The sequence below is a fragment of the Achroia grisella genome, unplaced genomic scaffold, assembly GCF_030625045.1.
Source record: "Achroia grisella isolate CSIRO2021 unplaced genomic scaffold, CSIRO_AGI_Agris_v1 utg20701, whole genome shotgun sequence".
Lineage (NCBI taxonomy): Eukaryota > Metazoa > Arthropoda > Insecta > Lepidoptera > Pyralidae > Achroia > Achroia grisella.
In genome coordinates, this window is record NW_026712707.1 from 43,684 (window position 1) to 56,456 (window position 12,773).

At 35.7% G+C, this 12,773-nt stretch overlaps 1 protein-coding gene across 1 annotated transcript in view; it reads right to left on the reverse strand.

Annotated features, from left to right (window-relative positions):
• Positions 1–195: 195 nt before the first annotated feature.
• The window catches only part of LOC131842115 (DNA polymerase nu-like), a 38,449-nt gene continuing 25,871 nt past the window's right edge, over positions 196–12,773 (reverse strand). Inside the window, exons 9-14 of the mRNA XM_059190634.1 lie at positions 12,342–12,454; positions 11,708–11,879; positions 10,137–10,291; positions 9,216–9,392; positions 3,024–3,173; positions 196–720 (exon numbers count right to left, since the gene is read on the reverse strand). Coding sequence (XP_059046617.1) covers positions 584–720; positions 3,024–3,173; positions 9,216–9,392; positions 10,137–10,291; positions 11,708–11,879; positions 12,342–12,454 — 904 coding nt within the window. The 3' untranslated portion in view covers positions 196–583. The remainder of the gene's footprint in view (positions 721–3,023; positions 3,174–9,215; positions 9,393–10,136; positions 10,292–11,707; positions 11,880–12,341; positions 12,455–12,773) is intronic.

A 12,773-nucleotide genomic window follows, 5' to 3' on the forward strand; every position in this document is an offset into this window, starting at 1 on the left:
CACTCGGTCATGAGCTCGCGGCGCACGTCAATACTAAATGTGTTTTTTGTCCCACAGCGCCGCGGTGGTCTCTGCTCACCGAAATGTATTCTTTATTTTTCTGGAAAATTTCAATCCCAAATTAAAAAATAAATACGTTTTAATGTTTACCAATGTCATAAAAATATTTTTTTTTTATACAAAATAATTTATTTTTGGCATTTTTACAATGGCGTTTAACGTGTTAAGTCAACAAAATCGTTCGCAACATGAACACACTCTGTAACTGTGTACATTGAACTGTACTTTTGAATCTGTGTATATGAAATTATTTTAAAGATGTATTAATATTATACTTATAACCTGCAACCTACAAACTACCTACCAATAAAAGTCCCGTCAAAATCGGTCAAAAAATGTTATTTCGGTGTATATACCGTATTTATATTCACATGCATGTAGTAAAAAACTGTTATTTCAATATTAGAAACAGAGACTCCAATTTCATTTATATGTATAGATAACACTTTCTGTATGTATACAAGTTATATTATAAAAAAGCACAAATGTGTATGGTGCAAGTAACTGGACGTGCGTAATAAAATTATTTAATTGAATGTGTTTGTTTGATGTCGAGGTGCTCCATCTCTCCCCAACTGCGTCCGGCTGACAGTGCCACCGGTAGTCTAACCGCCAAGCCACACTCGAAACCGCAATTTTCCATGGCATCCTTTATAATACCTAAATATGTTACAAAAATACAGGGTTAAAGCTGAAGGATAAAATAGTATATATATCGTCGGTTAAATAGAAAAATGACAGTATTCAAAATGCAATTTTTTTACAAGTTAAAAACTTGAAAAAAAAAATAAATATTTTAAATGTTTTTGCTTCAGTTTTAAATTTACACAGAAGTGTTATATATCATTTTAAAAGTATTTAGATAATGATTAAGACGGCGTGGTTAATTTAATTGACTTATACAAAAGGAGGCAATTGTAGCTTCTAATTTTGAAAAATGTTATTTTTCTATTTAATCAACGATATATTATTTTATCATTTAGCCAATATTTACCTGTTATTATTATTTAAAGTATAAAATAAATAAATAACCCTGGACAATTCACACAGCGCCATCTAGACCCAAGTTAAGCTAGCTAAAGCTTGTGTTATGAGTACTAGATAACTGACACAAATACATAGATTTTGATACATACATACATTTTATATATAGAAAACACCCAGACCGATACAAGCAATCATACTCATGAAGACAAATGTTTGTGCCGTGCAAGGAATCGAACCCACGACCATTGGCAGTAAAACGGTGTCCTTTACCACTAGACTACCGAGGACGTCAAGCATACTTTTGAACAATAATAACACTGGTAACTGATAATAATGTTTCTGTAGAAAAACTTAAAATTCATAGCGCTGACAATATTATCTGATTTCACTAATAATGAGTGCGTAGCGATTTCTATGTTGATTATCGCATGCCTCTTACTTGTTGCTTAAAAGAAACAATACGCAAGTTTCCTGCTCTTGTGATGAGTCTGCGTTCCGAATGAGTGGTAGAATAAAAAATCCCATCAAAAACATAAATGTGAAATGATAGCCGAGTTTAATATTATGATATATGCCTTGATTGTTGACTTCTACGACAAAAGAGATGAGATCTAAATGGGTGCCAAGTTCAATGGTCTGTCCAGAAATGTATTTATAACAATATAAAATATCATTTCTTCTTATAACTTAAGATAATATACTGTAGCCTAAGGTCTAACTTGGCTAGTTTTCATATACGAAATATACTGTAGCCTTCGCAAGTTCTAAACATGTTACTTGTCGGTTCCTATTTTAATATTAATAGTAACTAGCAATCGAAAGTAATAATTGGTATATGAGAACTGGCCAAGTTAGACCTTAGGCTACAGTATATTATCCTAAGTTATAAGAAGAAATGATATTTTATATTGTTATAAATACATTTCAGGACAGACCATTGAACTTGGCACCCATTTAGATCTCATCTCTTTTGTCGTAGAAGTCAACAATCAAGGCATATATCATAATATTAAACTCGGCTATCATTTCACATTTATGTTTTTGATGGGATCTAAATTATAGCAACTAGTGTTTACCGCTCAATGCAATATTTGAAGTTTGCTAGTTATCGGCACTGATGTGAAGGGGTCAACGTAAATTGGTAATGATCGACGTTTTCATACAATATTACTTAAAGTCCAGTACAAGATGAAATTTTTCGCCAGGGATCAATGTCAATTGGTGGCTATCGACGTTTTCATAGAATTTTAGTATTCGTCCAGTATAAGTTGAAATATAATCAATTAAAGTGAAAAATTGTAGGAAAATGATAACAATTTACCAGTTTCAGATTTTTTCCTTTATATTCACCTAATTACCTATCTGCATGCCAAATTTGAACTTCCTAGGTCATCTGGAAGTGGGTTATAATTTTGATCTATAGTTGATCAGTGATAAAAATGACGATTTTTGGACATTAATATCTAAATAACCGTTTGAGATATGTTTATGAAATTTGGAACACATATTTATCTCGCAAGTCTCAATATATGAACCAAATTTGACAGGTTTGTGTGATAGAGTTTTTGAGTTATGAGGGGGTCAAAAGTGGCTCCAAATGGTTCGTGTAAATATACACACGGTGCTGCAAGCCAGTTTACTTGAAACTCGGCTTGACACGCTGCCGCGTGTCTAGATATAACTTCAAAACTGGTTATATTAAGTTGATTTGAATAAAGATTATCTCTACTATACAATTCACAGCCCCATCTAGTCGTAAATTAACAAAGCATTTTTTTTAAATACATAGAAAATATAGGTATATATATAATACATGTACACCATGCGAAGCCGGGGCGAGTAGCTGGTCATTTATACATCATAGCATCCAGATTGGATCACAGCAGACTCATACAGAAGAACTGACAAGAAACTCGGCTCTTCAAATTAGATCCATTACGAGCAGGTGTTGATAGAAGATATTACTAAATACTGACCGGCGGCTGCGTGCAGTTGCTGGTGTGGCACCTCCCACACCAGCTCGTCGTGGATCTGCAGCAGCAGATGAGCATCCACCGGCGGCCTGGTACTGCCCAGCCGCTCTGAAGACACTATCATCGCTGTTTTACATATGTCTGCCGCTGAACCTGTAGCCAGTCATCACCTGTATTATAGGCTTTTGTATTGATTGCCGCATGCATCCTTATGTAAAGTGCGAATACTGTAACTACCATATAGTAATTTTTGTAGCTGTGACGTGGTCGTGTGGAATGAGTAGTCATGCTCACTAAAATGTCCAGACATGTGGCGGCGTGGTGGGCCGGGTCAATGGGCTCCCTAAAATATGGTCGAGCGCAGTGATGGCTGGCTCATCCGTCATACTCGTGAACGAGTGCTGCTTGTAGGGACTGGTCTGCTCTTATCACTACGACTGATTTAATCTTATTGCATGATTATATTTGACCCAAAAAATTAGTGCTTGTTGGTAGTTTGTATTCACACGTTTCGACTTGTAAATGTAAACTTACAAGGATTATTTAAAAGAGCACACACACAAGTTTCTTGCTCGTTCTTCTTGTGATGAGACAGCTTTCCGAACGAGTGGTAGATAAAAAACAAATTGTTATGACTATTCAAAAGTGCTTAAATTAAGTTTATTTGAATAAATGATTTTCTATTCTATTCTATTCTATAGGTTGATAACCGAGATAAACTTTGTACGAATAGTCCGCGAGCCAGAGGCTTTCTTTTCGTCAATTCCTCCCGATTGAAACTTCTAAGATGGCTAATAAAGTTGTATTATGAAGTTTAATGAAAGTCGACTATGTTTCTGAATGAGAGTTAAAAAATAGCACTTTCGCAAATATATATGTCGCAGAATCAACAAAGAGGCTCAACTGATTAGTTTCTACTAGAATAGCGCCATCTATTATCGTTGTTGGAAACGTCAAGCGGTTTGCTAGGGTGAGGTCGGTACAGGGCACAGATAACAAAATATTACATACAGATACCCCATCCCATACAAGAAAATGGTTCCTTCCTAACTCGGGCTATTCTTCGGGCTATTTTATTTCGCCACCGTAGCCGCTAGATGTCGCTAGATCTGAAGCAGTTCGGATTACTAGTGGGTGCTTAGTAACAAAGCATGAAAATAGATGGCAGTGAATTCAGTCTACATGACATCTGTTTTGCAAAGATATGTATATAATAGATATGTAGGTAACTGTATCGTGTACCTCATTAGGGACGATTCAAGATTCAATGTAAATGTGTAGGTATAATATCGTTAGCCGACACTCTGCAGATATGGCTTATGTGCCAATGTATATACCTATTGTGTTATGGTTTATTTTACATTCCATGCCTATTTTTTTTGATATGTTGTAACGCGTCTGCGCTATACGTATAGCCTGATTTTGATACGTTTATACTCGTACGTATCAAAATCGGGCTATACGATTTTTTATTTCAATCGTTATATGTATGAGACTGATTTTAGCTACAATTAATTTACTGGTATATACCTCATGTATTCTACGATGTACCCCTCTTTTACCTAATGAGAATTCCGCTATATCTTATATATAAATTTTGTATCACAGTGTTAGTTGCCATATTTCTCCCACATTTTGATGAAATTTGATATGTATACTTCCCAGGTCTGAGGTAGGGTTGTTATCTATTTTTTATACCCCTAAGTCATAGGGGTGGCCTACCCCGAAAAAATATTTTTTTGTATTATGGACAATTTTTTATTTATTTATAATGTTACATTGAAAATACATACACGCCTAAATTTTCACCCGTCTTTCACCAACCCCTATTTTTAATAGCGATATTCTTACAAATATTATAAATGCTAAAGTAACTCAGTCTGTCTGTTTGTCTCGCTTTCACGCCAAAACTACTGAACTGATTTAATTGAAATTTGGTAGACAGATAATGTAGACCCTGAGAAAGGCTACTTTTTAATGCGAAAAAGTATTGAAAGGGGAAATGAAAGGCTATATGAGGATATCGTAATTTTTAAAGTCAGATCTTGTAAGATTAAGTGAACAGGGTCGGTCTAGGTTTTTCATTATTAGAAATGTGTAACGGGGTAACACGTTATTTAGTGCGAAATTGTGTATATTACAATAAAATTTAACGAGAAAATATTATAATGATATCACTGGGACACTCATTGCCTTACTACTATATCGTCCGTTAGTCGCGAACTTTCTGGAAACACGAGAGGCGCTATCCTATTGGTCGGTCGGCGCGGTTACCGCGCGTAGATGAGTAGATGAAGTACTTAGACGAGTCTCACGGCGCCGCAGCGTAAGTACTTACTATACATACGTAGTATACATATGGGTATTACAAATGTTTTTATTACTAGTAATATTACTCTGTTATCTAAGCAAGTAATGTGTGCTTATTTTGAACTTGATAACATTCTGAATTACTCGTATATCTTTCAATATCTTTAGCGGTATAAACCAGGTTATGTACTACTACTAGTATTGTTAGTGAGGGATAAAGTTGATGAACAAAAATAAAACAATATTCGTATTAAAAATATATTCATCTAATATTTTTGGCATTATTTTTAAGTTTCTTCCAAATATAAGGGGTCTGACATGGGGTGTTATGTACCTACATTAAAAAATACTTTTTGAAATGTATGAAATAAACGTATTGTATGAAATTTTTGAAATGTGTGAAATGTATGCACCTACATTAAAAGATAATTTTTGAAATGTATGAAAGAAATGTATTGTATGAAATTTTTGAAATGTATGAAATGTAAGGACTAGGGAATGCAATCCCGACTCGAGATTGCAAATTCGGGATCCCGCGGGATTAGAAATATCATATACCCGGAATTTTCGGGATCCCGTCTAAATTTAAAAAAATGTTGAATTCAGATGACTGAAAAAGCTAATAACTGCTTGTTTGTGATAGTGAGGTTAACTAAAATAACATATTACTCGAAAGAAAATAAAAACCTTTATTCTTTAATCTTACCAACTAAATAATAATCAGGTTGTAAGGAAATTAACGTAGGTAAATTAGGTAATCAAAACAATAAGCTTATTTCAAGGGAATTAGGAAAAAGAGTGATTTTGAAAATGACTCCTTAAAAAACAAAGGGTATTAATAGTTTCATCTGCTAAACGGCATCTAATGTCCGTTGCAATGTACCCCGCTGCTGAGAATGCCCTCTCCGACTCAACGCTGGTTGGCAACAGCGCGGCGAAGCAATTATATGCAAACTGCAAAAATCGCCCCCTTGTTCCTCCACACTCAAACAAATCCATTTCTTTTTTAATGGTAAATTCTAATTTGTCTAAACTCGTGGACGTGGATATACGTGCAAAAGGACTTTTAGAAGCTCGCAGAGTTTCTTCTAATTCCTCTTGAAGCGATTTATTAGTTTGTGCAGCACGTAAATTCAAATCTTCTGCAATCATTGAAAGACGCAAGTCATCTTCGATTAGTACTGCCGTATTAATATCTGCTTGGTTTGGTTCTTTACGATATAATCGTTTATTTCGTAGTTTATTTCTTTTTCACTGCCGCCCAATCCCGTCAATCTCGAACGGGATCTCGTCATATGATGCGTCGGGATTGATCCCGAAAAATTACACGAGATCTCGCGAGATCGGGATCCCGCGGGATCGGGATTGCATTCCCTAGTAAGGACCTACATTAAAAGATAATTTTTGACATGTATGAAATGTATGAAAGAAATGTATGTACCTACATAAAAAGTTCATTTTTGAAATGTATGAAATGTATGAAAGAAATGTATGTACCTACATAAAAAGTTCATTTTTGAAATGTATGAAATGTATGAAAGTAATGTATGTACCTACATTAAAAGATAATTTTTGACATGTATGAAATGTATGAAAGAAATGTATGTACCTACATTAAAATATAATTTTTGAAATGTATGAAAGTAATGTATGTACCTACATTAAAATATAATTTTTGAAATGTATGAGATCTATGAAAGAAATGTATGTACCTACATAAAAAGTTCATTTTTGAAATGTATGAAATGTATGAAAGAAATGTATGTACATTAAAATATAATTTTTGAAATGTATGAGATGTATGAAAACAATGTATGTACCTACATAAAAAGTTCATTTTTGAAATGTATGAAATAAATGTATGTACCTACATTAAAAGATATTTTTGACATGTATGAAATGTATGAAAGAAATGTATGTACCTACATTAAAAGATAATTTTTGACATATATGAAATGTATGAAAGAAATGTTTGTACCTACATTAAAATATAATTTTTGAAATGTATGCACCGTACAATAACAATACACGTTAAACATCATACCACAGAGTCATACGCAAGTTAAAAACAAACTGCTATGATATTAATGAGAAAGGAAAATAAACTTTATGGTATTTGAGTTAGGGTCGATTTCTCTCTTTTTTTTAAAACTATTTTAATCTTACCAGTTGCCAGTATTCGAAGACAGCTACGATTCGTACTCGATATTTTAAATTATTATGTAATCGATTTTTCAGTACAAATGTAAATAACCAACGACACTAATAATGTACTACTATATTCCGTTCTTTGAAACGGAATACTGCTATACTTAATACAAAATAATGAAAATTTACTGTTCACAACGACTCATTAAAAGCATCATCGAATAATGCGCTGTAATAAAATCCTGTTATCGATTATTAAAAAAAATCGATAATACATGTATTTATTTTTAATATGACAACACTTCATACATAAGTATTATTGGAAATAGTATTATTTGCTTGTTCGGCTATTTTTAATTTACTTAAACTTTTTTTATATGTTTAATTTACAATAATAATATATTAAGTGCTTATTATTGGAAAATATAAAAAAGACATTTAATTAGGCCGATACAAATGACAACAATGCCATCTATGAAAGCATTTTGAAAACATTGAGCCCCGTATTAGCACTGATTAAAGTGTAATTAAGTACTGGAAAATAACAAAATGAGTAAATATATGAAAATTACTTTTCTAAACGCATTATTTCATTTTAACATGTATATATATTTTTTTAAAAATGGATTAAACTATTTTGAAAACACAGTTTTGTTTTTTAAAACGTTTGCAAAACTATGAAGAATTCCATCGATACCAATCACGCCATCTATATGCAACTTTTAGCAATAATAATGGCCTCATTGAGTGCCACTGGTACAGGGTAAAGGAGTTTTAACGGCAATTACGAAACGGCACTTTTGAATTGGGGGCGAGCGCGAGAGGTTGTTCTTCACTCTGTACCGAACTTGCCGCGTTTCCCTGACTAATCCGTTTGCATCTGGCTGATCGTTGTTAAATTTATTATTTTGTTATCGGGAGTGAGTTAATAGACTATTATATTTTAAATCAAGACTATTATTTCTTGCCTAAACCATGCCCAACATGGGTTCTGATGACGAGGTATCCCAAATAGAGGAACTACCCTCGTTATATAAAAATACTGTAATTTCCTGCCAGCTCTAATCGTGATTAAACCTATCTATAATACAAAAATGAATCGCTAAATGTGTTGGTAAGCGCTAATCTCGAGAACTACTGAACCGATTTCGATAAATCTTTTTTTAGAATATTCTTTGAAGTACGAGGATGGTTCTTATGGAGAGAAAATTTTAAAAAATTGCCTAAAAACAACACTTTTCTGTAATCCCATACAAAATACCATACCATAAAGTTCAAATGTTAGTGGAGAGGTTCCGGGAAGAATCCCATACAAATGATACAAACTACCAACCAGCACTAATTTTTTGGGTCAAATATAAATATACAATAAGATTAAATCAGTCGTAGTGATAAGAGCAGACCAGTCCCTACAAGCAGCACTCGTTCACGAGTATAACGGATAAGTCCATTTCAGTTTTTCAGTAAGTTTTGGACCGGTAGAAAATTGGTCACCTTGACTTGATCCTGGCTTGCGGGCCATAAGCATGACCAGGAAGTTGAAGGCCTGCCTCTCGGCGTGGGCCCGCAGCGCAGCCCCCTCTCCTCGAGTGCGTACCTTGCACCAGGAAGTTGACGGCCTGCCTCTCGGCGTGGGCCCGCAGCCCAGCCCCGCTCCTAGAGTACTTGCACCAGGAAGTTGAAAACCTGCCTCTCGGCGTGGGCACGCAGCGCAGCCCCCTCTCCTAGAGTACGTACCTTGCACCAGGAAGTTGACGGCCTGCCTCTCGGCGTGGGCCCGCAGCGCAGCCCCCGCTCCTGGTGCAAGCCCCGGAAGTGTTCTCCGCCGGCCGCTGGCGGCCACCACACGGCCACCCCGCGCCTCACACTCTTGCACCACGCCGCGGCCGAAGGACTTCAGCGACGGAAACCTTCCTAATAATATGTAATACTATATTATTATCTGCGCTAATATTTAAGAATACGAGCTGAGTTTCTTGTCAGCTCTTCTCATCTCGAAATCTTTTCGAACTGACGGTAGATTTGACATCATAAGAGTCTGTAATAGATCTACATTATAATTATTATTATATTTATATGTATGAACTATGAAGGTATCCGCAAAATACCAGCATCGTGGCACACCGTCCCCACATATGCTGAGCGGAGACCTATTTATCCATTAATCCAGTATGCAATAAAAAAAATATTTTTGTTATTGTTATTTATTTATTAAAACTTTAATGCACAAATACAAAAATAAGAAATGCAGACTTAACACCATAAGACATTTTCTCCCAGTCGACCATGAGGTAAACAGAGATTAGTGGGCGGTGCATTATTAAGAAAATAACATGAAAATAAATACAAGTAAGTAGGAATAAATAAAGTAAATATATATATCCAACTACATACATACTTATATATAAATTTATACACAAATACATACATACTAAAAAAACATCAACAATGAATAGTCCGGTAAAAGCAAGAGATCATTTTAACAATTTTCCATAAATTAGTGTCGTATTATTAACCGATGTCCTTGGAAAGATGTTTACGTACTTTGGATTACAAGGTAAATTTGGTAGTACTAGATTTTATGTCAAGGGTTATTTTATGTGTATTAAATAAACTTATTGTCTTTCTTTTCTTTACAAATAGTAATGGTATAGTTACTGTTGAAGCTGGTGATGATAGTGAGCGCGTGGTCGTAAGTGAGGTGCAGTATGTCCATGAGCGTGGTGGTACCAGCGCCGTACACGCTCGCATACACCATACGCTTGGTTCGCTCGCGATCCTCCGCACACACCTCACGCTCGCACTTGTTCAACCTCACACACACACACAAATAAAATAAAATAGAAAAAAAAACGAGAGCTGCTGTCTGTACCCTGCCGTGGAATGACTATCATATTTACTACCCAATAGATGCTTTTCACGTACGCTCTTTAACACGCGAATAGGCTATCACATAGGAAAGAGTGTGCATGTAAATGTAGGCAATGATGTCATTTACACGCACTTACTGCGCTCGCGGACTTTCTCGTTTCGTCGTCTACATTTACACGCACTTACGGCGCGCGCGGACTTTCTCGTTTCCTCGTCAACATTTACACGCACTTACGGTGCGCGCGGATTTTCTCGTTTCAACCTCACACACACACAAATAAAATAGAATAGAAAAAAAACGAGAGAAGAGGTGGATGTTTGGTGTGACAAGAATGGATAAGATAAAGAATGAATACATTAGAGGAAGTATGAAAGTGGCGCCGGTGTCGGAGAGGTTGAAGAGTAATCGTCTATCATGGTATGGACATGTAATGCGTAGGAATGAGGATAATATTTTAAGAAAGATGTTACATATGAATGTGGATGGTTATAAGGCAGAGGAAGGCCGAAAAAGAGATGGATGGACTGTGTGAAAGATGATATGGTAAGAAAGGAAGTAAATAACGCGATAACTGCGAACAGGGATGAATGGAAGAGAAAAACATATTACGACGACCACAAATAAATGGGATAAGGAAGAAGCAGATGATGAGAAAAAGAACATTTTCTTTAATAATTTTCATATAAGCACTTTTTGGGGAGAGGATTTTTAGTTTTAGTAGACCTCCGCGAGGAACCGCATGGAGAACTACCCATTGTGGTAGAAACCTTAGTGTGAAATTCCAGGTCAATCCATCACGATGGGCTAACTGACCTGACCTCATCTTATCCTCCACTGGTGCCCCGCCGGCGTATACCCTTAGAGGAGACGGGTGTATGGTTGTGCATTATCATTTGTAAAAAGAATATAAGCACTTTTGTTCAAAAGTGCTTATATTCTTTTTACAACTGTTCAGTCATGTAATATTTTTTTTATTCAACCGCTGATTCGAAAAACAGACTCATCAGAGCACAAGAAACTTGCATGTGGCTCTTTTGAATTAATGTTGTATGTATAGACAAATTTGAATTTTAAAATGAATCTGTATTATTGTAAACATGTATAACATTTATTTGAAAAGAATTCGAGCTGAGTTCCTTGTCAGTTCTTCTCATCTCGAAATCATTCCGCACTGACTGTAGATTTGACATATCATAAGAGTCTGTAATAGACCTACATGAATATAGAAAACAATATATACCAATATACAAAAGTTTGTATCGTGCTAGAATTGAACCCGCTACCAAAGGCGGTGTGCTAAACCAGCAGACCACCGAGGATATTACAAAGAAAATACAAATTAAATGATGATTCTCACCACTTAGCAGCAAGGACGGTAAATATGTCGTCTCCAGACTTGAGCGCGTCGAGTAACGCCGTGTCGCCGGCTATGTATGCGAACACGCGACACTCCACGTGCTTAAAGTCGGCCGCGAGGAGGCTGTACCCAGCGCGGGCCACGTACACAGACCGCAAGTTTAGCAACTCGCCTAAAAATCAATAGTACATTATAGTCAGCGAGACAAAAACTTTTTTCGTCAATTATTTATTCATTAAATTCGTCTTGTTTATATTGTAAACGTGAAAGTTTGTTATTTACTACCGTACTTTATAGTAACGTATCCTACTTTATTTTTGGTAATTATACTTTTATATACAAATAAAGTATGCATAACCTTCACTGTGATCCGTAAAACAAAATACTCATTATGGGCCCTTAACGATTTATAATTACTGAATCAAATGTTAGATGTCAATTATGAGTTGTGACATTTATCTCTAGCATTAAAAGCACACTAAATACGTTTTTAAAGCAATAAAAACATGGAATTTGATGATTATTTAATTTTTCCTAATACTTTATTTTTCCTATCCAATTTATACGTTCTTTTGTCAAAACAAGTTGGCAACCCTATTGTGTGTATACTTTATTATTATTACCTATTACTTACTATTATGATGGTCGTTATCCTCAGTAAACGCAGTGAGACTGAAGGTCTTCGGTATGGCCTGCACGTTTGGGTTACTTGATGCGATGCGGCCAGTGGCGGCTGCAGTCTGTACCCTGCCGTGGAATCACTATCATAATTACTACCCAATAGCTGCTTTTCACGTACGCTCTTTAACACGCGAGTAGGCTATCACATAGGAAAGAGTGTCCATGTAAATGTAGGCAATGATGTCATTTACACGGCGCGCGCGGACTTTCTCGTTTCCTCGTCTACATTTACACGCACTTACGGTGCGCGCGGACTTTCTCGTTTCCTTGTATAAATTTACACGCACTTACGGCTCGCGTGAACTTTATCGTTTCCTCGAACACAATTACACGCACTTACGGTGCGCGCGGACTTTCTCGTTTCCTCGTCAACATTTACACGCAC